The sequence below is a fragment of the Strongylocentrotus purpuratus genome, unplaced genomic scaffold, assembly GCF_000002235.5.
Source record: "Strongylocentrotus purpuratus isolate Spur 01 unplaced genomic scaffold, Spur_5.0 spur5_scaffold_11, whole genome shotgun sequence".
Classification (NCBI taxonomy): domain Eukaryota; kingdom Metazoa; phylum Echinodermata; class Echinoidea; order Camarodonta; family Strongylocentrotidae; genus Strongylocentrotus; species Strongylocentrotus purpuratus.
In genome coordinates, this window is record NW_022145596.1 from 18,077,082 (window position 1) to 18,101,852 (window position 24,771).

General features: G+C 37.0%; 1 protein-coding gene across 1 annotated transcript; it reads right to left on the reverse strand.

The window, feature by feature from the left end:
* Nucleotides 1-366: 366 nt before the first annotated feature.
* On the reverse strand, nucleotides 367-5,585 carry LOC105438923. Its single transcript, XM_030980846.1, has 4 exons — nucleotides 5,257-5,585; nucleotides 3,260-3,517; nucleotides 2,152-2,283; nucleotides 367-652 (listed from the first exon to the last, which is right to left on the reverse strand). The coding sequence occupies exons 1-4, from the start codon at nucleotides 5,306-5,308 to the stop codon at nucleotides 372-374; spliced, it is 723 nt and encodes a 240-aa protein (XP_030836706.1). The 5' UTR covers nucleotides 5,309-5,585; the 3' UTR covers nucleotides 367-371.
* Between the last annotated feature and the right edge of the window lie 19,186 nt (nucleotides 5,586-24,771).

Genomic DNA, 24,771 nt, shown 5'->3' on the forward strand with positions numbered 1-24,771 from the left:
ATATTATCAAATCAAGACGAGAAAAATTATTGTTCAACGTTTTCTATAAAGTACCATGGGCTCATTAAAACGCGAATATAAAAGAGGATACACAAAGTTTATAATTTAATGTCGATCACGTGACATTTTAAGAATAAATATTAACCGAAACGGGTAAATTATTACGCAGTGCTATTAGTATAAGTATACATTACATTTTCATGTTTTAAATACACCTTTAAAAAAAATAATCAAGAAATGAAAGTAGGCCTAAATTTCTGTAGTATAAGCGTTTTTATTCTTAAAATAGTCTCATAAAAGCAAAACAAAACATCAAACGAAAGAGATTAGAACTCCGGCTTTTGTCACACAGTGCTTTATATATGCTTTTTTTAGATAAGCTCATAGTAACTGCATCCATCATATTGGGAGAAGTAGCTAGAAAGAACGCTCGCTCTTGTTTCTTCATTCAGCTCGCATACTCCGTCTTTGTAATTGATGGACTTGCAACCAGCTTCGTGGATGCATTCTGCGGCGCAACGCAGCTTGGTTTTGGCTGGCACTGTCTTTATCACGTGATCAGTTAGACAGTGGCCAATCAGAGGGCGTCCGTCGTTGTCCTTAGCAATGGAGAAGAAGCCGGCAGACTTGTTGGGGGTCGTCTTCGGTTTAGCTAGATTGTGAAGTGAAGATAGAGAAAAAATAACAGATATGAATACATATCTAAATTTAAATTTGATGTTTAAAAATATGTTTTTCATAACTAAAGAATGGAAGAATTGAAATAATTTTAGATGACACCTTTGATATAAAAATAAAGATAAATCAGAACAAATACATTTTCACATACTTAAAAAATTAAAAAACTTGGTAAGGCTATTAATAATTTAGTTGTTATATATATATATATATATATATATATATATATGTACATACAGTGATTGTCTAGGGGTAATGTCCTTATTATGGAGTATTTATATATGTATAAATATGTATATGTACATACATTTATATGTATATAATGGATTTTTTTTTGGGGGGGGGGATTTTTTATAAAGACAATGTCATATCAATCTTAAGGATAGGCATGGACAAAATAAAAAGAAATAAACAATAAACAAAATAAATAATGAAGGAAAATCGCAAATTTCCTTATTTATCCTACATTAATTTGTTGGGAGGTGGGAGGGGTGGTGGTGAAGTGTCGGTTATCTTGATTGGTCTCAAATCCAACCCATTCATGACTGTCCCTGGACAAATCTAAGCAATAATGGAAACCCGTCTTAGAATCTGGGGAATGGGGGATATAATACCCCACAAATATGTATACATCTCCACTTCCCTACAAAAGGTATTCCAACTACTTACCAAATTATTTCACCTTTACCATTGTCATTGTTCTTATCATTATTTTTTACTACAATTATTATTATATTCATTTTTCCTTTACTCTTACTCTTACTCTCAATTTTACTTTTATTCTAATTCTTATTCTTATTCTTATTCGATTCTTGTACTTATTCCTATTCCTATTCCTATTCTTAATCTTATTCTTATTCTTGTTCTAATTCTAATTCTAATTCTTCTTCTTCTTCTTCTTCTTCTTCTTCTTCTTCTTCTTCTTCTTCTTCTTCTTCTTCTTTTTATTCTTATTCTTATTCTTATTATTATTTTCAATCTTATTCTTATCCTTATTCTTACTCTTATTCTTATTCTTCTTCTTCTTCTTATTCTTCTTCTTCTTCTTCTTCTTCTTCTTCTTCTTCTTCTTCTTATTCTTATTCTAATTCTTATTCTAATTCTAATTCTAATTCTTATTCTTATTCTTATTCTTATTCTTATTCTTATTCTTATTCTTATTCTTATTCTTATTCTTATTCTTCTTCTTCTTCTTATTCTTCTTCTTATTCTTATTCTTATTCTTATTCTTATTCTTATTCTTATTCTAATTCTAATTCTCATTCGTATTCTTGTAAAGCGCTTAGAGACGACACACCGTATCACGCTCTAATACATCCCAATTATTGATTATTATTCTTATTCTTGTACTTATTCTTATACTTATTGTAATTCTCAATGTCTTATTCTCATTCTTATTCTTTTTATTTAATCCAAACAAAATCTATTAATTGAAAAATAAAGAGAAAAATACTGGATGAAACATGCCATTACCTTCACAAAGTGTTTCCCCAGTTAAATGACAATGAACTTTAACCAAGCCAGAGTAGTTGTAGGAATAGAAGAGGCAGCTATTAGTGGTATTGGGGGGACGGGTGTTGGGTGCCCACGAGGTTGCCCACCAAGCTGTAAGGAAAGTGAGACATCAAACAAAATACGAGGGAGAAGTGAACATTTTCAGGTTTCCGGGGCTTGCACCGACATTATGTTTGCACGGAACTGACCTTAACCCACTCCAAAAAGTAATAGCCATGCATACCCCCAGTTGATTAAAAGATGCTTAAATAAAGCCCCGGCATATCACCTGAAGAGCTCTCCAAACGCCGCTGAGATATGTGACATCACAGGTTGGGCATGATTTGCACGAGCAGACGACATCCCGTAAAGGATGAACATGATTGCAATGTTATTATTTCTTTAATTACAATGAGTTTAGTGTATATCGATGTGATGGCATTTAACACCATTCAAAAGTGGTTTGTAAATACACAGGGTAGAAGTGAATGAACAATCAAAGAAACCACACTTTCAAATTGAAAATCTCCGGAATGATAGCATGGACGGCATTTGTTCACTCTTGAAACGCCGAACATACCGCGGTGTATGCAGCTGAAAATACAATGACGTCTTATTTTGTTTACAAGCGATAGATTCCTTTATTTTTTCATCGCTGCATTTTTCATCAAAATAATACCATCCGTGGGATTTAATGTGAGGCAGTAGATTTAACATTTAGCTGTCGGTAGTAAAGTAAGATAATTGACTGAAGAAAAGATGAAAAAACAGGCACTAAAAATGTGTGAGATTATACGGGAGATCGTCTGCTTGTGCAAATCAAGCCCAATCTGTGATGTCACACATCTCAGCAGTGTTTGGCGAGCTCTTCAGGTTCTATGCCGGGGCTGTATTTAAGCGTTTTGTAATAATATTGATAATAATCATTACTTGGTATATCTCCAAGCATTGAATTTTGATAAAATTGTCCAATCAAAGTTTCACCTTTGCAATAATGAAAATAAAGTTAGTTTTTTATATCTTCGCCGCACAGCTACTTTAGTCTTCAAGAGAACGTAACCAGCTGGCATTATATAGGCCTACTTACTACTATTAACATCTAACTGTGTGCCGTCTTCACATGGGAAGGTACCCTCCATAGCTTCATACGTACATCCAACCCAGTAAGGGTATGGGTTCCTAGCCCTGGTGACAGCATGAAGCTCATCGTTACTATTGGGAACGAAGAGTGTCCCACCAATCGAGCTACATCGTGAAACCGCTTCGGAATATGTGAACTTTGCATCCCCCAAGTACTTGTAGCACCCGTGACCAATGCTCTCCCATCCACTGGGACATAATGCATCTTTAGGAAGAAAATTAAAGAATTGTTTAATAACTATTATTAATAAACAACATCAATAACAACACCAACAGCAACAAAAACAATAATAATATTAATGATGATAATGATGACGACGACGATGATAATGATGATGATATTGATACTACTACTACTACTACTACTACTACTACTACTACTACTACTACTACTACTACTACTACTACTATTACTACTACTACTACTACTACTACTACTACTACTACTACTACTAATAATAATAATAATAATATAGGTTTTCCCGCCCAACTTCGTAAACTTAGCATCCGAATTAGCGTTACGTTCATTCAAGTTCGTGCGAAATTGAATGACTATGTAGATCAACATTCAAAAAGCTAATTGCGTCGTTCGATTTGATTTAGTAGCATGCGATTTCATAATCTTGTCACGGAGACGTGCAAAATGAGCATTCAATTTAGAAAAGCATGCAAAGAGCATTCAAATTCGTGCCGGACAGGCGGTGGTATGTACTCGTGCATTCAAATTCGTGATTAGGCATCCATATGTAACATTTGTGCATTGCTTTTTATTTGATGTTAATTTGTCACTTAATATACTTCTGTTTGAATAATTTAATGCGAAGTTTACTTGTAGGAATGATTATGCGCATTCGTTAGCAGATATCTGCCATTACACAGGTAATTGTCCCCAGAGAAGGTGCACAAGTTGTGACTTCTCTTCTAAGCACAATCTATACATACACAGATCCTGGACAGCGGTAGAGTTGAGCTTTAGACATGGACATGATGGAAACAAAATACAATGATAAATAAAGAAAAAGATATAAAAATGAAAAGAAAGATAGATGACATACTCAATCAAGATTGATTAAAAAAAAAACATTTACAAATAACTTCATTTATAATTTTTTAAAATATGAAGACATGACTGTTTAAAGAAATGTTTCATTAAAAAATAAAGATCGAAAGAAAGAGAAAATATTGAATGCAGTATAAATATATCAGACAAATAAGGAGCTTGTATAATGTGAAATCATGTCAGAAAAGATCATAGAGAAAAAAAAATAAATGAACATGAAACGTGAATATCCGAATAAACATCGAGCCTCATACAATAATGAAGAGGTCTTGTTTTAACTTGAATGACCCGATTGCGAAAGAGGTTGCCCATAGACGAAAATGAAACCGCAATTCGCCAAAGAATTGTCCTCCCACTCAACATTGGCGAAATTGAATGACCCTTACACAGTTTCCAAATTGACTGAACCAAACGTTAATTTGAATGTGCATGTTTCAAACATTCGGTGACTCGAAACGAAATTGAATGCAACAAGTTTAAAAATGAAACAGGGGAGCAACGAGTGGAGAAAATTTGCTCGAACATGAATGCACGTTAGTGAAATTGATCGCTGCTTTGACGAAATTGGCCGGGAAAACCTATAGTTTTAAGAAGATTAAACGTGTAAAATGTGGTTGTCGGCAGCAAGATCATACGGATGGTAACAATCTCGTTAAATTCGTTATCTCTATGATTGATAGGCCTATATTTAACGATTTTAGAGTAATTCTGATCGAAAATAAGAATGATTAAAATCATCATATTTAATCAAAATTTACCCTACGATACATTTTAATTTCCTTCTGATTTCTTTTTATTACTTTTAGGGAGGTATATTCCTACACCCTAAGACAACCATGTCAAAACGATAAATAGTGCATTTATTGAGTTGAAATTGTAATTACCTGTGCGTTGAATGGTTGAAGAACCAAGCAGAATAATTAGAAAGACCAGCATTCTTGGATCACACGACGTCACAATTATCAAAATAACACCCTAATCAGAGGAACAAAATTTGTCGAAAAGCCTTCGATCCCAGATGATACAAGATCTGATCAGATACTCTCGATATGCGTCAGATATACATCTGAATTCAAACGTCAAATATGTACTGATCATGTGATTATTCGACGTTTGACAAATATGAAAAACATCATTAACAATGCATCCGTGTCATGCCTGGATACGGAGAAAACCACTATTCCCAATCCAGGGCGGTTAAAGAAGAAGTCGCTTTTCGGATAAAGGTGGAAAATAACTTGCGAGCTTTTTCATTCTCTTTGTTCACTGCTTCTGGACCTAGGTTTTTGGAACAGTCTTTCTCAGTGCCATCCTTGTGGTCTGCTATCCACTTTCAAGACCCAGCTCAAGACATACCTATTCTACACGGCTTACACTGATTAGCCACTACTCCAGTCTTTCCAAGTTGAATCATGAAAGGTATTTCGTTAGACATATTTTGATCAGGCAACTCTACACTGTCGCTCTACAAAATCCAAGACTGGATTGGATTCGATTAAAATGTTGAAGATTATCACCGTAGTAAAGTCACATAATAGGACTACAGTGTACTTTAGTAATGCCCTCATGAACTTTGCGACAATTGTAATGCCACATGAATGTGTATAGTCCCATAGTACTCATGAGCAGTGAGTTTCCATTGCTTTCATTGTGTTCGTGAATGACAGGAAGGTTGTTGAGTAAATCTGTCACCGTCTTGACGATTCTACAACCTCACAATACACAATCTTTTTAACTCTCTTCGTAATCATTCCCTCAAAGCTTCTAGAAAGTTTTTTCTCCACGATAACCTTTTATGCCCAGAACTCAACTTTACCTTAAAATTGTATAAACACAATTGAGGTCATTAGACCATGGACCTATGATTAAACCGAGCGGTTCGTATACGCGTAGGATACGGGAGTTCGATGACTTCGATGTGTTACGGCCTCATTTTTGTGTCGTGTTTCCATATTAATTTTCACCAAAATTAATGAGTTGTGTGAAGCTGCATATTTTATGGCTCTAGAACCACATTGCTTTTTTTGAACTGGAAATGAAATCCTGAACATGTCATTTTATTTTTTCAAGTCAGGTTTTACATCACGTATTCATAAAGATCATACATAACAATATTTAATAATTGTATTTTATCGATTTATTTCTTATATATACTCAATGTAAATGTTACATTTTAATCATTTAGGTTCAATTTTGTAATGATCAATAATAATTTTTTCTCTTAAAACATTATCAAGATGTCCTGCACCGACTCTCAAACTGTATATCTGATCTTATACCCTTTGATTTTCTATTATTTCATATCCAAGTATGCAAACCAAACTCAATATTATTCTTGTTCCCATTGTTTATGAGTTATGTACTATGTATTGTTTAAATCTTATGTAATGATATTTACATGCCTATGTAATTATTTTTACCCTGTAAATTCACTTGCATCAGCTTCCAGCGGCATTGTTGAATATTCGAATATCACCTTATCAAATAAAATCAAACATTGTGTTGATTCAATTAAAAAAGGTCTGATCGTGGAACAAAGTCACAAAATAGAACAACTTTATATCAAACAGATGAACACTAGCGCATTTCAAGGGGCAATAGGGGAATTGCCCCCGCCCCAAAAGGTGCTCAACCATTACAAAAAAGCTCACATTTCAATCGCTATGAAGAAAAAAAAATCAAATTATATAATTATATTGCTCTTGAAACCTCATAAACTTAGGGCCATGGAGGTTATATTGAGACTGTGGATCACCATTGGGTAGGATGTGTTGCACCCCCACCACCCCCACGAGTCAGTATCTATGAAATGTGATTTCAATAGATTGAAATAATTGTAGTCGTGTTGATCAGGATGTTTATTTGTTCATATATATATATATATATAGAGAGAGAGAGAGAGAGAGAGAGAGTCAGAAAAAATGTCCCATGTTTTAAAAGTTGTATTGTTTGCATTATGAATGTTTAATCATGGGTGTCATGATATTGCTTGATAGAGTTATCCTCCCAGTACATTAATTTAGGTACCATTTTCATTTGAATCTCTGCATGCATGACTGAACATCAGACAATCTTTACAAGACTGCCAGATCTCACTTGCGCCAAGTTACTGGGTGAGGAATAGAACAGTGCATTAAACAGAGACAGTCAGACAGACAGACACACACGCAGACACACGCAGACACACGCACATACACACGCACACACACAACACACACGGTAACAATTGTTTCATAATTCCCCCTTTTCTGATTAAGCATTGATTTTTATCAAGATCGCGGAATGTTTAAGTGGCATTTCCCTGACAATCTTTCCATTTGGTACACATTCATTACCACCATCATATCATCATCATCATTGTCATCATTTTAATCTTCATCATCATCATTATCATCATCATCATCATCATCATCATCATCAGGGAAATGCCACATTCGGCTGCCAGGCTTGTAACACGCGCACCTTCGCTCCAGTACTCCGGACATTGCATTGGTTGCCAGTGATGTACTGCATTATGTACCAGGGGCGGCGATCCCGGGAGGGCGGGGGGACACCCTCCTCCTCAATTTTTTTACTGACCAGAGACAAACTTTAAGGCTCTAGAGGGCCCGAGAGTGCAGTGTTTAGACAAATAAAAGTGCAAAAATCTTCTCAAGTCCTCTAGGCACTCATCTGATCGTAATTCAATGCCTACAGTGTCACAAATAAGTGTTCAAAATTCAAAATGTGCTCATCTGATCGTTATCAAATAACAATCCCTGAGCTACATGGGCCCTAGCCCCTTGACCCCCGCCTGGGCTTTTTCCCTGGACCCCACGCCAATGTACGGTCCACTCGCCTTGCTTGCTTTGCTCTTCCTGATCGTAAATATTTTAGTCTCCCCACCCCCACTTTGAACAACTTTCCGCGGGGCCTGCATGTAACATGTATGAGGCCTGCATGTAAAATGTAAGAGGGGGGGGGGGTGATGCGGATTTTTAATTTTTTTTTTACTGCCCCCAGACTTTTAGCTCATTACGCCACTGTTCCCTCTTCCCGCGTATTTCGCCCCCCCCCCCCCCCCCTGGTCATGAAAAGAAATCGCCGCCCTTGTTATGTACAACTCTTGGTTTAAATTATAAATGTACTCATAAATTGGCACCAATTTATCTGCAAGAACTAATTGCACTTTTCACAGTTTTCATTTTTATTCATGCATAATTGATTTAATCAATTTGATCGCTTTCTATATTTGCCTGAACAATGGACATGTCGTTATAACATATTTAGGACAGGGTTCTAACTTATAAATGTATTTATAAATTGGCACCAATTTATCTGCAAGAACTAATTGCACTTTTCACAGTTTTCATTTTCATTTATGCATAATTGATTTAATCAATTTGATCGCTCACTATATGTGCCTGAACAATGAACAAGTCGTTATAACCTATTTAGGACAGGGTTCTACATTTTGTTATGATTTTGCTTATTATGATTTTTTTAATTTCCAGGCACACAACAATATATTCCAGATACAGGATGTTAGTATTGCGGCGGGGATTCGAATCCCGTACCTTGTGGTTCATGGTCCTGAGACTTACCCGCTAACCAGCTGAAGGTAATAACAAAATCGGAATGACACCCTGTGTCCATGCAACGGGCGTATAAGCATTGTGATTCATTTTGACATTGAGATATTGTCACGTGTCTTCATCCTCTTAATAACAAAGAGACACATGCTTTCTCCAAATTAAAGTCCACAAAAATTATTTTGACGATAGTATATGCATTGGTTTATTAAGCATCATATTATGCAAACAAACAAACAAACGTCGCAAAATTAAAATAACGGTGAGTTGGTAGCCATAAAGATCTGGGAGCTAATAACCATTATGCCTGATGAAAATACATATTGTACCTCGTCAGGGATTCGAACCCTGTACCTTGTGGCTCACCGTCCACTTAACCACATGCAGGTAATAATACAATCCAAACGAACGTATATAAACATTGTGATCCCTTTTGACTTTCAAATATTGTCACGTGTCTTTATCTCCTCAATAACAAAGCGACATTTATTTTCCTCACATGTATAGCCCCACTGCATTACTTATAACTACTTGCGCCCTCTATACAGCCAACAATGCCCCGTGATGCCCTTTTTCTTATGTTAATTGGGAGCTGATTTGATGATTTAACCACCTGCCAGTGACCTTGCAGGGGGTCTAATCCCTCCATGCCAAACTAGTGCAGAATGGCTTTAAGTCCGCATAACTAATATAGCCTAAATTGGTTTAGCAAGCCTTGCCAATGATGCAAACAAGTATGTTATTAACAAAAACGCACACAAATAGATAAACAAACACAACATAACCAGAATAACGGTGAGTTGGTAGCTACAAAGGCCTACCAACTCATAGACCATCATGACTGATACAGATACCTCATGTACTGCGTTTGGGATTCGAACCCCGTACCTTGTGGCTAACAGTCCACTTAACCACATGCAGGTAATAATGAAATCGAAATGACATCTCGTGTTCAACGTGCGTATATAATATAAGCATTGTGATCCCTTTTGACAAATAGATATTGTCACGTGTCTTCATCTTCTAAATAACAAAGCGACATTTATTTTCCTCCAATTAAAGTCCGCATAGTTTTCTATGTAGACTAAATTGGGGGTATTAAGCTTTGCAAATGATGCAAACAAGTATTTTAAAAAATACCACACACAAATTATGGGTAAACAAACACGGTATAACCAGGAAAGTTGAATTGGTAGCTAAAAAAAGGTCTGGGAACTCATAAACCATTACGATTGATGAAAAGACCTATCAAAATTATTGATGATTTAGTCCAAGGATATTTTCAAACACTCTCACAGCACTCTTAGTAAATATTACGGAACATTGATTACAATGTGACTAGTGCAACAACATCAACAAATCCAGAGCAATATCAATATCAGACCATAACAATTATAATGAATTGTATATCACACACAAAATTGTTAAAACTTCAAAGTAAAGAAGAGTTTTACTTAATAGGTCACATGAATTCGTATGATTATTAAGTTCACCTCTTGATTTTTTAGAACTGACTCTATAAATTTTGTATACGGAATTATTGTCTGATTAATTGTTCTGTCTCTTGCATCAATTCGTTGAATTAAAATGATTTAAACATATCAAGACCAACCAACACACTTTAGATAAGAGAAGAAAGACATTAACAAATTACAAAAGTCGATTTGAAAATATTATCAAATCAAGACGAGAAAAATTATTGTTCAACGTTTTCTATAAAGTACCATGGGCTCATTAAAACGCGAATATAAAAGAGGATACACAAAGTTTATAATTTAATGTCGATCACGTGACATTTTAAGAATAACTATTAACCGAAACGGGTAAATTATTACGCAGTGCTATTAGTATAAGTATACATTACATTTTCATGTTTTAAATACACCTTAAAAAAAAAAATCAAGAAATGAAAGTAGGCCTAATTTCTGTAGTATAAGCGTTTTTATTCTTAAAATAGTCTCATAAAAGCAAAACAAAACATCAAACGAAAGAGATTAGAACTCCGACTTCGTCACACAGTGCTAGCTCTCTATTTCTTTTCAGATCAACTCATAGTAACTGCATCCATCATTTTGGGAGAAGTAGCTAGAAAGAACGCTCGCTCTTGTTTCTTCATTCAGCTCGCATACTCCGTCTTTGTAATTGATGGACTTGCAACCAACTTCGTGAATGCATTCTGCGGCGCAACGCAGCTTGGTTCTCGCTGGCACTGTCTTCATCACGTGATCAGTTAGACAGTGGCCAATGAGAGGGCGTCCCTCGTTGTCCTTAGCAACGGAGAAGAAGCCTGCAGACTTGGTAGGGGTCGTCTTCGGTTTAGCTAGATTTTGAAGATTGTGAAATGACGATAGAGAAATAAATGAACATAACAGATATAAATACATATAAAACCACAGTTAACAAGTAAATTATTCATGCCGCTTGTAACCTTGATTTAAAATTAAAAAAATAATTTTCGTAACTAAAGATGGAAGGTGGAATGAGTAAGGCCTTTGGTGAAATAATTTTAGATGAAAGCTTTAATTTTCAAGAAAGATAAATCAGGAGAAATGAATTTGTCACATACTTGAAAAATTACGAAACCTGGTAAAGGTATAAACAATTTTAGTTGTCAACTTACTGTATACATACATATTATATGTATGTATATAATTGTGACATATGTTAAAGAATATGTCATATTTATCCTAGGCATTGGCATGGACAAAATAAACAAAATAATAATAAAGAATTTAAAAAAAAAATGAAAAGCACAAATTTTCTTAGTCATTCTAAATCAGGGGGTGGGGACAAAGTGTCATCTATCTTGAGTGGTCTCAAAGAATCTCATAGAGCGGGGGTTAAAATACCCCATATAAATGTATATATCCCTAATCCCACTCCAACTCTCACTCTCACGCCACTCTCACTCTCACTCTTACTCCCATTCCCATTCTCACTACCATTCCCACTCCCATCCCTACTCCCACTCCCACTCCCACTCCCACTCCCACTTCCATTCCCATTCCCATTTCCACTCCCATTCCCACAACCATTACGACTTCCACTCCCACTCCCACTCTCAATCTCCAGTCAGGCGCAAGATTGGAACCGCAATCTTACAGAAAAGATCTTCGTTCGGCTGTTATAAGGTGACCGCCAAATGAGGGCGTGAAATCAACACTTGTGTCGTATAGACGCATTACAGGCGTTTTATGCGAATTGGTACAACATATTATACGTATCAGGTAGGAGGGAAATAATAACTTTGACTTGATGGAAAAGGGTAACATTGGTACTTTGTGACAGAATTTTACCCTAAAATAGACGCTACGCAGTCGTTTTACGTTATTGTGCATAATAATAGCCAGACCCATCTGCCTCTCTCTATATATTTATGCATATACATAGTGAATTCGTATTAGGGAATGTACAAGCAGAAACCCGTGCCCTGGACTGTGCTTGTGCTTGTGTAATGTCTCGGGCAGGAAAGGATATTTAAAGAATAAAATGATATTATATTTTATTTCAGGTACGTAGCGCCTATAATGTAGGCCTATATGCCTAAAATTAAAGTTCTAAATTTGATGACACGTCAACACCAAGGAGGACTTGGTCACATTAATACATTTGAATATCATCTATATTAAAGCTGATATCAACAATAATACAGGTGCGTGTGTGTGTGTGGGGGGGGGGGTGCATGGACCCATGTCCCCCCCCCCCCCAGAGTCCACCAATAATTAATGCGCTAAAAACAACATAGAATCGGTGGTCGGTGGGGAAGAAGGGGCGCCAAAATCTTAAGTCGACGGCCCACACCCCCCCCCCCCCGCCCCCCTTCCCGGCGCCCACGTATATGAAATAATATAGTATAGTACCGTATAGCCGTATGCACTAGCTAGCTATCGACGACGCCTGTTTAACGAGTCCAAAATAGCTCGTTTCGTTCGTTATTTGAAAATGTGAGGCCTAATTACGTATTCCGATGAAGATTTATCAAAATGTCATGGGTGAATTTTCTTTCTTTTTCATCGAGAGGAAACTTCAATTACTTGTCTTGAATCGGGGAGAGGCTTACAAATATATAGCCATGACAATTGACGTTATGATTTTTTTAAAATTATACTTTTAAATCGAAGTACTAACTACATAGGTTTAACGTACGAACCATCGCAATGCATTGTTGGAGTGTGTCTCATACATTATGGATAAGGCTTAAAATGATCCAATGTCAAATATTTTTGTCAAGATTGAGGTTCCAATCTTGCGCCTGACTGATCTCACTCCCACTCCACTCTCACTCCCTCTCCCACTCTTGAATCCCATTCCCACTCCAACTACCACTAACGCTCCCACTCACACTTACACTCTCACTCCCACTCCCACTCTCACTCTCACTCTCGATCACTCCCACTCCCATTCCCACTCTCACTCTCGATCACTCCCACTCCCACTCTCACTCTCACTCTCACTCACACTCTCACTCTCACTCCCACTCCCATTCTCATTCTCATTCTTATACATTTTATTATTATCTAATCCATCCAAAAATAATTAGTTGAAAAATAAAGAGAAAAATACCGAATAAAACATGACCTTACCTTCGCAAATAGTGGTCCGCTCCCAAGCGGAATAACATCGAACACGTAACAAACCAGACTGGGAGCATGGACCTACATGGTCGGAGCGAAAATAGGCGACGCAGATGTAGGTGCTTCTGGCGGGATCGGGGTTGGTTGCCCACCAACCTGTAAGAACGCAAGCCATCAAACAAAATACGAGGGAGAAGTAAACATTTTCAGCTGACCTCTGACATTTTGCACCGTACTGTTCTTATCCATAACCCACCCTCAAAAGTGGTAACCATGCATACACCCAAGTTGAAAAAAAAAAAAACATAAGTAGGGGTAATCTACCCCAACTTTCCGTTTCGGAGGAGGGGTTACCCCTGTATTTAAAAAAAATCATGGTCTAGTAGGTCCATGAAAAACTGTGCGACTATCGATTGTGAAGTAATATTTTAGATATTTGCTTATTTTTATTTAGTTAAAGGCGATTGTGATTCGACAAAACATTATCAGTTTGGTTATGATATTGCCCAAAATTTAGACAGACACGTCATTACTCACAATCATGTTGATCAATTTTTACATTTTGTAAAGAGTTGGGCTGACCCGTGGATTTCGAATTTGTTGCTCTTGTGCTTCTACCCCCACCCCCCCCCCCCCCCCCCCCAACAAACAAAAAAACGCTTCATTGATAGGACTAAGAGAGGGCTGTCAAGATTTCTTTTCTTTTTCCCGGGCAAAAAAAATGACGTAAACAAAATTCACCCCCATCTCATTTTCTCACATTCTAGGCTTTTGAATAAACCAACATTTCTTTGACGTCTCATCGTTCAAATCAGTTAATCAGTTAAAACAGCTGCTATTTGGTTTGATTTCTTAAGTCTTCAAGTGAACATAACAAGTTGGCGTTACACTTACAACTATTGGTATCTAACTGTGTCCCGTCTTCACATGGGAAGGTACCCTCCATGGCATCATACGTACATCCAACCCAGGTGTAATCGGATGGGTATGTACTGGTGACAGCATAAAGCTCATCATTACTGTTGGGAACGAAGAGTGTCCCACCAATCGAGTTACATCGTGAAACCGCTTCGGAGTATGTGAATGGCCAATAGCCCAAGAACTTATAGCACCCGTGACCAATGCTCTCCCAGCCACCGGGACATACTGCATCTTTAGGAAGAAAATTAGATGATTTTTTTTAATTATTACTAAAAAAAACAACAATAACAACAGCAAGAGCAACAACAACAATGATAATAATATATGTGATGATAATAATGAAGATAATGATGAGAATAATGATGAGGATGATACTTCTGCCACTACTATACTACTACTACTACTAATGATAATAATGATAAGATTAAAAGTACGATTCAACTTTAAAAATAAATGTTGCAAAATATTTTAAAAATAGTTGTGAGCAGCAAGATCATATGGAAGGTAACAATCTCGTTAAATTCAACATCACTTTGATTGATATTTTTACGATTTTACAGTTATTTTTATCGAGAAAAAAATGATTAAATCATCATATTTATTCAAAATTTACCCTACGATGCATTTTTATTTTATTTCCGATTTCTTTCTTTACTCGTACTATCTTCAGGGGTGTATTCCTACACCCTAAAACAACCATGTCAAAAGATGAAACAGTGCATTTATGTTTGAAAATAGTAATTACCTGTGCGTTGAATGGTTAAAGAAACAAGCAACATGATAAGAAAGACCAACATTCTTGGATCACACGACGTCACACTTATCGAAATGACACCCTAATCAGAGGAACAAAATTTGTCGAAAAGCCCTCGATCCCAAATGATGCACAAGATCTGAACAGATACTCTCGATATGCGTAAAATATATAGCCAATTTCAAACGTGAAATATAATTGTGATACTTCGACATTTGCCAAATATGAAGGAAAAAACATCATTAAAATGCATCCGTGTCATGCCTGGATACGGAGAAAAACACTATTTCCAATCCAGGGCGGTTAAAGAAGAAGTCGCGTTTTGGATAAAGGTGAGAAATCACTTGCGAGCTTTTTTATTCTCTTTCTTCACTGCTTCTGGACCTAGGTTTTTGGAACAGTCTTTCTCAGTGCCATCATCCTTGTGGTCTGCTATCCACTTTCAAGACCCAGCTCAAGACATACCTATTCTACACGGCTTACACTGATTAGCCACTACTCCAGTCTTTCCAAGTTGAATCATGAAAGGTATTTCGTTAGACATATTTTGATCAGGCAACTTTACACTGTCGCTCTAGAAAATCCAAGACTGGATTGGATTCGATTGAAATGTTGAAGATTATCACCGTAGTAAAGTCACATAATAGGACTACAGTGTACTTTAGTAATGCCCTCATGAACTTTGCGACAATTGTAATGCCACATGAATGTGTATAGTCCCATAGTACTCATGAGCAGTGAGTTTCCATTGCTTTCATTGTGTTCGTGAATGACAGGAAGGTTGTTGAGTAAATCTGTCACCGTCTTGACGATTCTACAACCTCACAATACACAATCTTTTTAATTCTCTTCGTAATCATTCCCTCAAAGCTTCTAGAAAGTTTTTTCTCCACGATAACCTTTTATGCCCAGAACTCAACTTTACCTTAAAATTGTATAAACACAATTGAGTTTATTAGACCGTGGACCTATGATTAAACCGAGCGGTTCGTATACGCGTAGGATACGGGAGTTCGATGACTTCGATGTGTTACGGCCTCATTTTTGTGTCGTGTTTCCATATTAATTTTCACCAAAATTAATGAGTTTTGTGAAGCTGCATATTTTATGGCTCTAGAACCACATTGCTTTTTTTGAATTGGAAATGAAATCCTTAACATGTCATTTTATGTTTTCAAGTCGGGTTTTACATCACGTATTCATAAAGATCATACATAACAATATTTAATAATTGTATTTTATCGATTTATTTCTTATATATACTTCATGTAAATGTTACATTTTAATCATTTAGGTTCAATTTTGTAATGATCAATAATAATTTTTCTCTTAAAAAATTATCAAGATGTCCTGCACCGACTCTCAATCTGTATATCTGATCTTATACCCTTTGATTTTCTATTATTTCATATCCAAGTATGCAAACCAAACTCAATATTATTCTTGTTTTCATTGTTTATGATTTATGTACTATGTATTGTTTAAATCTTATATTATGATATTTATATGTCTATGTAATTATTTTTACCCTGTAAATTCACTTGCATCAGCTTCCAGCTGCATTGTTGAATATTCGAATATCACCTTATTAAATAAAATCAAACATTGTGTTGATTTAATTAAAAAAGGTCTGATCGTGGAACAAAGTTACAAAATAGAACAATTTTATATCAAACAGATGAACACTAGCGCATTTCAAGGGGCAATAGGGGAATCGCCCCTGCCCCAAAAGGTGCTCAACCATTACAAAAAAGCTCACATTTCAATCGCTATGAAAAAAAAAATCAAATTATATAATTATATTGCTCTTGAAACCTCATAAACTTAGGGCCATGGAGGTTATTTTGAGACTGTGGATCACCATTGGGTAGGATGTGTTGCACCCCCACCACCCCCACGAGTCAGTATGTATGAAATGTGATATCAATAGATTGAAATAATTGTAGTCGTGTTGATCAGGATGTTTATTTGTTCATATATATATATATATATAGAGTGAGTCAGAAAAAATGTCCCATGTTTTAAAAGTTGTATTGTTTGCATTATGAATGTTTAATCATGGGTTTCATGATATTGCTTGATAGAGTTATCCTCCCAGTACATTAATTTAGGTACCATTTTCATTTGAATCTCTGCATGCATGACTGAACATCAGACAATCTTTACAAGACTGCCAGATCTCACTTGCGCCAAGTTACTGGGTGAGGAATAAAACAGTGCATTGAACAGAGACAGTCAGACAGACAGACACACACGCAGACACGCGCACGCACACACACACACACACACAATACACACACACACACACAACACACACGGTAACAATTGTTTCATAATTTCCCCTTTTCTGATTAAGCATTGATTTTTATCAAGATCGCGGAATGTTTAGGTGGCATTTCCCTGACAATCTTTCCATTTGGTACACATTCATTACCGCCATCATATCATCATCATCATCATCATCATCATTGTCATCATTTTAATCTTCATCATCATCATTATCATCATCATCATCAGGGAAATGCCACATTCGGCTGCCAGGCTTGTAACACGCGCACCTTCGCTCCAGTACTCCGGACATTGCATTGGTTGCCAGTGATGTACTGCATTATGTACCAGGGGCGGCGATCCCGGGAGGGCGGGGGGACACCCCCCCCCCTCCTCAATTTTTTTACTGACCAGAGACAAACTTTAAGGCTCTAGAGGGCCCGAGAGTGCAGTGTTTAGACAAATAAAAGTGCAAAAATCTTCTCAAGTCCTCTAGGCACTCATCTGATCGTAACTTAATGCCTACAGTTTTAGGGGCTACGACCCCTTTACCCCACTCCAATTAGGGATCTGCATGCCAGTGTCACAAATAAGTGTTCAAAATTCAAAATGTGCTCATCTGATCGTTATCAAATAACAATCCCTGAGCTACATGGGCCCTAGCCCCTTGACCCCCGCCTGGGCTTTTCCCCTGGACCCCACGCCAATGTACGGTCCACTTGCCTTGCTTGCTTTGCTCTTCCTGATCGTAAATATTTTAGTCTCCCCACCCCCACTTTGAACAACTTTCCGCGGGGCCTGCATGTAACATGTAAGAGTGGGAGTGATGCGGATTTTTTTTTTTTTTTTTATTTTTTTTTTTACTGTCCCCAGACTTTTAGCTCATTACGCCACTGCTCCCTCTTCCCGCGTATTTCGCCCCCCCCGGTCATGAAAAGAAATCGCCGCCCTTGTTATGTACAACTCTTGGTTTTAAGTTAAAAATGTACTCATAAATTGGCACCAATTTATCTGCAAGAACTAATTGCACTTTTCACAGTTTTCATTTTTATTTATGCATAATTGATTTAATCAATTTGATCGCTTTCTATATTTGCCTGAACAATGGACATGTCGTTATAACATATTTAGGACAGGGTTCTAACTTATAAATGTATTTATAAATTGGCACCAATTTATCTGCAAGAACTAATTGCACTTTTCACAGTTTTCATTTTTATTTATGCATAATTGATTTAATCAATTTGATCGCTTTCTATATTTGCCTGAACAATGGACATGTCGTTATAACATATTTAGGACAGGGTTCTAACTTATAAATGTATTTATAAATTGGCACCAATTTATCTGCAAGAACTAATTCCACTTTTCACAGTTTTCATTTTAATTTATGCATAATTGATTTAATCAATTTGATCGCTCACTATATGTGCCTGAACAATGAACAAGTCGTTATAACCTATTTAGGACAGGGTCCTACATTTTGTTATGATTTTGCTTATTATGATTTTTTTAATTTCCAGGCACACAACAATATATTCCAGATACAGGATGTTAGTATTGCGGCGGGGATTCGAATCCCGTACCTTGTGGTTCGTGGTCCTGAGACTTACCCGCTAACCAGCTGAAGGTAATAACACAATCGAAATGACACCCTGTGTCCATGCAACGGGCGTATAAGCATTGTGAATCATTTTGACATTGAGATATTGTCACGTGTCTTCATCCTCTTATTAACAAAGAGACACATGTTTTCTCCAAATTAAAGTCCACGAAAATTATTTTGACGATAGTATATGCATTGGTTTTTTAAGCATCATATTATGCAAACAAACAAACAAACATCGCAAAATCAAAATAACGGTGAGTTGGTAGCCATAAAGATCTGGGAGCTAATAACCATTATGCCTGATGAAAATACATATTGTACCTCGTCAGGGATTCGAACCCTGTACCTTGTGGCTCACCGTCCACTTAACCACATGCAGGTAATAATACAATCCAAACGAACGTACATAAGCATTGTGATCCCCTTTGACATTTAAGATATTGCCACGTGTCTTCATCCTTTCAATAAAAAAGGGCCACTTATTTCCCTCACATAAAAGTCCGCATAAATTATTTTATATATAGCCTAAATTAGTTTATTAAGCCTTGCAAATGATGCAAACAAGTCTCCAATATAAAACAAAACAAAAAACGCAGACTAATAGATAAGCAAACACAGCATAACCAGGATAACGGTGAGTTGGTAGCTACAAAGGTCTGGGAATTCATCAACCATTATGACTGATAAAAATTCCTATTATACTGCGACAGGGATTCTAACCCCATACATTGTGGCTCACAGCAGGCGCTTACGCAGGATTTTTTCCAGGGGGGGCGGGGGGGTTAAAATTTGAAAATCACGCCGAAAATTTCGCCAGCCAGCCGCTGAATAAGCAGAGGGGGGGGGGGGGGGGAGGGGGTAACAGCACACTTTTTTTTTCTTCCAAAACATACACATTAAAAATATTAAGGGGGGTTAACCCCCCCCCTCCCCCTTTGTACACGCCTGGCTCACAGTCCACCCAACCACATGCATGCAGGTAATTAAACAATCGAAATGACACCTCGTGATTAACGGGCGTGTATAAGCATTGTGATCCCTTTTTTACATTGAGATATTGTCACGTGTCTTCATCCTCTCAATAAATTAGTTGATATATAGCCTAAATTGATGCAAACAAGTATCCACCAAAAAAAAACACGCACACAAATGGATAAACAGACACAGCATAATCAGGATAACGGTGAATTGGTAGCTATCTGGAACTCATTAACCATTATGATTGATGATGAAAATACTCAATGAAATTTTTGATTATTTAGTCCAAGGATGGTTTCAAACAGACTCACAGCATTCTGAATATAATGAACACTGACTAATCTTTTACTAGTACAACAACATCAACAAATCAAGAACAATATCAATATTAAACCTTATTATAGTAAATTATATATTTCACACAAAAAATATTATTGTTAAAAGTAAAAAAGAGTTCTACTTAATAGGTCGGTGAAATTAGTATGACTATCAAGTTCACCTTGTGATTTTCGAGTTCTGAAGCTATTTGAATTTCAAAGGGAATTACTGTCTGATTCATTACCCTTATTCTTGCATAACTTAATGCTTTTGAATTAACATGATGTACACTCATCACGACCTACCAACATAGTTACTCTAGATAAAAGAACAGAGATAATGCAAAATTACGAGAACAAAAATTGAAAAATAAATCAAATTTTGACGAGCAAAATATTACATGTAAAATCGTTGTTCAGCGTCTTCTTTAAAATACCACGAACTCATTAAAACATGATATAAAAGAGGATACACAAATTAAAATCCTCTAACATAATTTAAAGTCCATCGCGTCAAAGTTAGATAATACATTTTTGACTGAAACGGGTAATTATGAGGATAGATAATAACAAGTACAATTTGCTCATGTCAATAGGATGAGTGAATAAATACATTTTTGATAGGTAAATAACATTTACATGTCTAATATACAACTTCAAAATAGTATCATAAGAAATGAAAGTATGCTTAATTAAATTTATCTGATATAATATTGTTTATTCTGTGCGATTGTAAATTGATATTATAAAATTAAAACTAAACAAAACAATAGAGAAATTCGAACTTCGACTTTCGTCACACGGTGCTAGCTCTAAATTCCCTTTTAGATAACCTCACAGTAACTGCATCCATCATTTTGGGAGAAGTAGCTAGAGAGGACGCTCGCTCTTGTTTCTTCATTCAGCTCGCAAACGCCATCTTTGTAATTGATGGACTTGCAACCAACTTCCTGAATGCACTTTGCGGCGCAACGCAGCTTGTTTTTCGCTGGCACTGTCTTCATCACGTGATCAGTCAGACAATAGCCAATCAGTGGACGTCCCTCGTTGTCCTTAGCAAGGGAGAAGAAGCCTGCAGACTTAACTAGATTGTGAAATAAAAATAAAGAAATAAACGACCATAACAGTTACAAATACATGTATAACTACAGTTAACAACTAAATTGTTCAAACCGCTTGTAAATTTGATGTTTAATTTTTGTCCGTAATTCATGAATGGAAAGTAGAATTAGGGTCTTTGTTGAAATATTTTTAGTTGTAAGCTTTAATCTCAAGAAAGATGAATCATGAAGAATTTTTCACATAATTAAGAAATTACAAAACTTGGTAAGGGTATGAATAATTTGATTGTTAACTTCATACATTCATCAATATATGTATGTACAGAGTGAGTCAGAAAAAATGTCCCACTTGTTAAAAGTTGTATTGTTTGAAGTATGAATATTTAATCGTGGGTTTCATGATATGTCTTGATAGAGTTATCCTCCCAGTACATTTAGGTACCATTTTCATTTGGATCTCTACATGCATGACTGAACATCAGACATTCTTTAAAGGAATGCCAAATCTCACGCCAAGTTGCTGGGTGAGGAATAAAATAGTGTCTGGAACAAAGACTGCATATGGAAACGTTGTATCATCCGCTCAATCTGACTTGCGTGCATAGAACAAATTAGCATTTTTCATGAAAAAGTGAAGTTTTCTAAAATGTGCGTTTCTTTCCAGCATTGGGGCGCCAGGTAGTCACTCGGGTAACATTTCATAAAGTATAATATAAACAGACCATGTGCAAATTTTCTGTACTTTTGTCGGAAAAAATACATTTATCCAGCACAATGTCGTCTCTTTTTGCGTTGGATAAGAGCAAATAGCAAGTTTCAATCACACTTTGGCCGCTCTCGCAAGCTCTCACTCGTTTTACTGTGGTCAAGCGACTTTGGGGCAAGCGGTTAATGAAAATACTAATCGTTAGCTTTCTTCTGGAATTAAACTTGTTTTGATTGATTGTATAATTTTGTCGGAATAAAGGAAACAAAAAGGCTCGACAAATAACTTATCAGCGTCTGAATTGACCTTTTGCCCTTGAATTCCCTGATGCAAGCGCACTAATGACGTCATCTTCGCTAAATCGGTGTCTTTTATCGTAAAATGCTTCACTTTCTCAATGTTTATACATCTTTTTTAATTATTAGTAAGATTATTAAGATGTAACATATTTTTTCTGACCACTGTGAATGGGGTATGTTCTGCACAATAAAAACAATGTGTGTCCCTATTGTACAATGTAATGTGTCCCCTCAATTTGTAATAGTTAATTTACCCATTCACATAATGGAACTACCTGCCCGATGAAGCCAGTGGCCTGTGACCCCTGAGCACTTAACACTGTGTAGGAGTCAGTTTGTGTTCAACTTCTTTTATGAGACAAATACCCCATTCACAGTGGCCTCAAACACCGCGACAGCAGCGGGACTGTCCCGCTGCTGTCGCGGTGTTGTCTTCAGTGTGAAGGCTCGGACCCGTTATAAACTATCGCGGGATAACACCGCCTCGCGATAACGCCGCGACAAACTATCGCTAGGTTCGCCTAGCTACAGCAGCGGGACAGTCCCGCTGCTGTCGCGGTGTTTACTCAGTGTGAAGGCTCTCCGCTATAACACCGCGACAAACACGTGTGATTTGTTTACTTACCTATCACTGACCTCTTTTCTCCAGCAATGGGGAACATAAATGGAAATAGAAATAAAGTAACCAGTGGATTCAAATTGATTTTATTATTATGTATATATTATAATTATCCAAATAAAAATATTTCACACTTCAAAAAATTAAAATATTCTGACTGGAAGCAATAAAAATGCTAGTTTTTTAAAAAGGAAGAGGAAGAGTGTGTAAAGTACAGCTAGCGCGCAATTTCAAGCAATCGAAAACCCCGCGCTGAAGTATTTCCGGTCATATCGGGTCACTCGCGGGTCATGAGCCATGCATACACGTGTTTGTTACGGAGGTAATAAAAATCACCCGCTGCAGCGTGAATGGGTACATGATATTTATCCCGCTGCTGCAGCGGGATAACTTTTCTACTGTGAATGCATTTGTAGCGGTGTTATGGCGGTGTCGCCGCTCCGCTACAACGCCGCTACAAATTTCAAAACCACTGTGAATGGGGTAAAATACAAACAAACGTTTCCATATGCAGACAGACAAAAAAAAACACACACAATCACACACAAACACACACACACACACACAGGCACACGCACATAAGTGAATGTTCCATTCCCGACAAGGCCCACCCAAACATGTTACGTTTTGTCGGGAATTCTTCTTCTCGTACGAAAAGTTGAGTGGCCGCTGTCCTCTTGGTGCGTATTGGTGGATGCTGGGCTACATGATGATGATGAAGATTAAGATGATGACAATGATGATGATGATGACATGATGGTAGTAGTGAATGTGTACTAAAGGGAAAGATTGTCAGGGTTATGCTACTTAAACATAAAAATCAATGCTTAATCAGAAAATGGGAAATTATGAAACAATTGTCACCGTCTGTCTGTCTGATACCCCATTCACAGTGGCCTCAAACACCGCGACAGCAGCGGGACTGTCCCGCTGCTGTCGCGGTGTTGTCTTCAGTGTGAAGGCTCGGACCCGTTATAAACTATCGCGGGATAACACCGCCTCGCGATAACGCCGCGACAAACTATCGCTAGGTTCGCCTAGCTACAGCAGCGGGACAGTCCCGCTGCTGTCGCGGTGTTTACTCAGTGTGAAGGCTCTCCGCTATAACACCGCGACAAACACGTGTGATTTGTTTACTTACCTATCACTGACCTCTTTTCTCCAGCAATGGGGAACATAAATGGAAATAGAAATAAAGTAACCAGTGGATTCAAATTGATTTTATTATTATGTATATATTATAATTATCCAAATAAAAATATTTCACACTTCAAAAAATTAAAATATTCTGACTGGAAGCAATAAAAATGCTAGTTTTTTAAAAAGTAATATGATCGAGCTAGCTACATGAGGAAGAGGGTGTAAAGTACAGCTGGCGCGCGCAATTTCAAGCAATCGAAAATCCCGCGCTGAAGTATTTCCGGTCATATCGGGGTCACTCGCGGGTCATGAGCCATGCATACACGTGTTTGTTACGGAGGTAATAAAAATCACCCGCTGCAGCGTGAATGGGTACATGATATTTATCCCGCTGCTGCAGCGGGATAACTTTTCTACTGTGAATGCATTTGTAGCGGTGTTATGGCGGTGTCGCCGCTCCGCTACAACGCCGCTACAAATTTCAAAACCACTGTGAATGGGGTATGTTCTGCACAATAAAAACAATGTGTGTCCCTATTGTACAATGTAATGTGTCCCCTCATTTTGTAATAGTTAATTTAC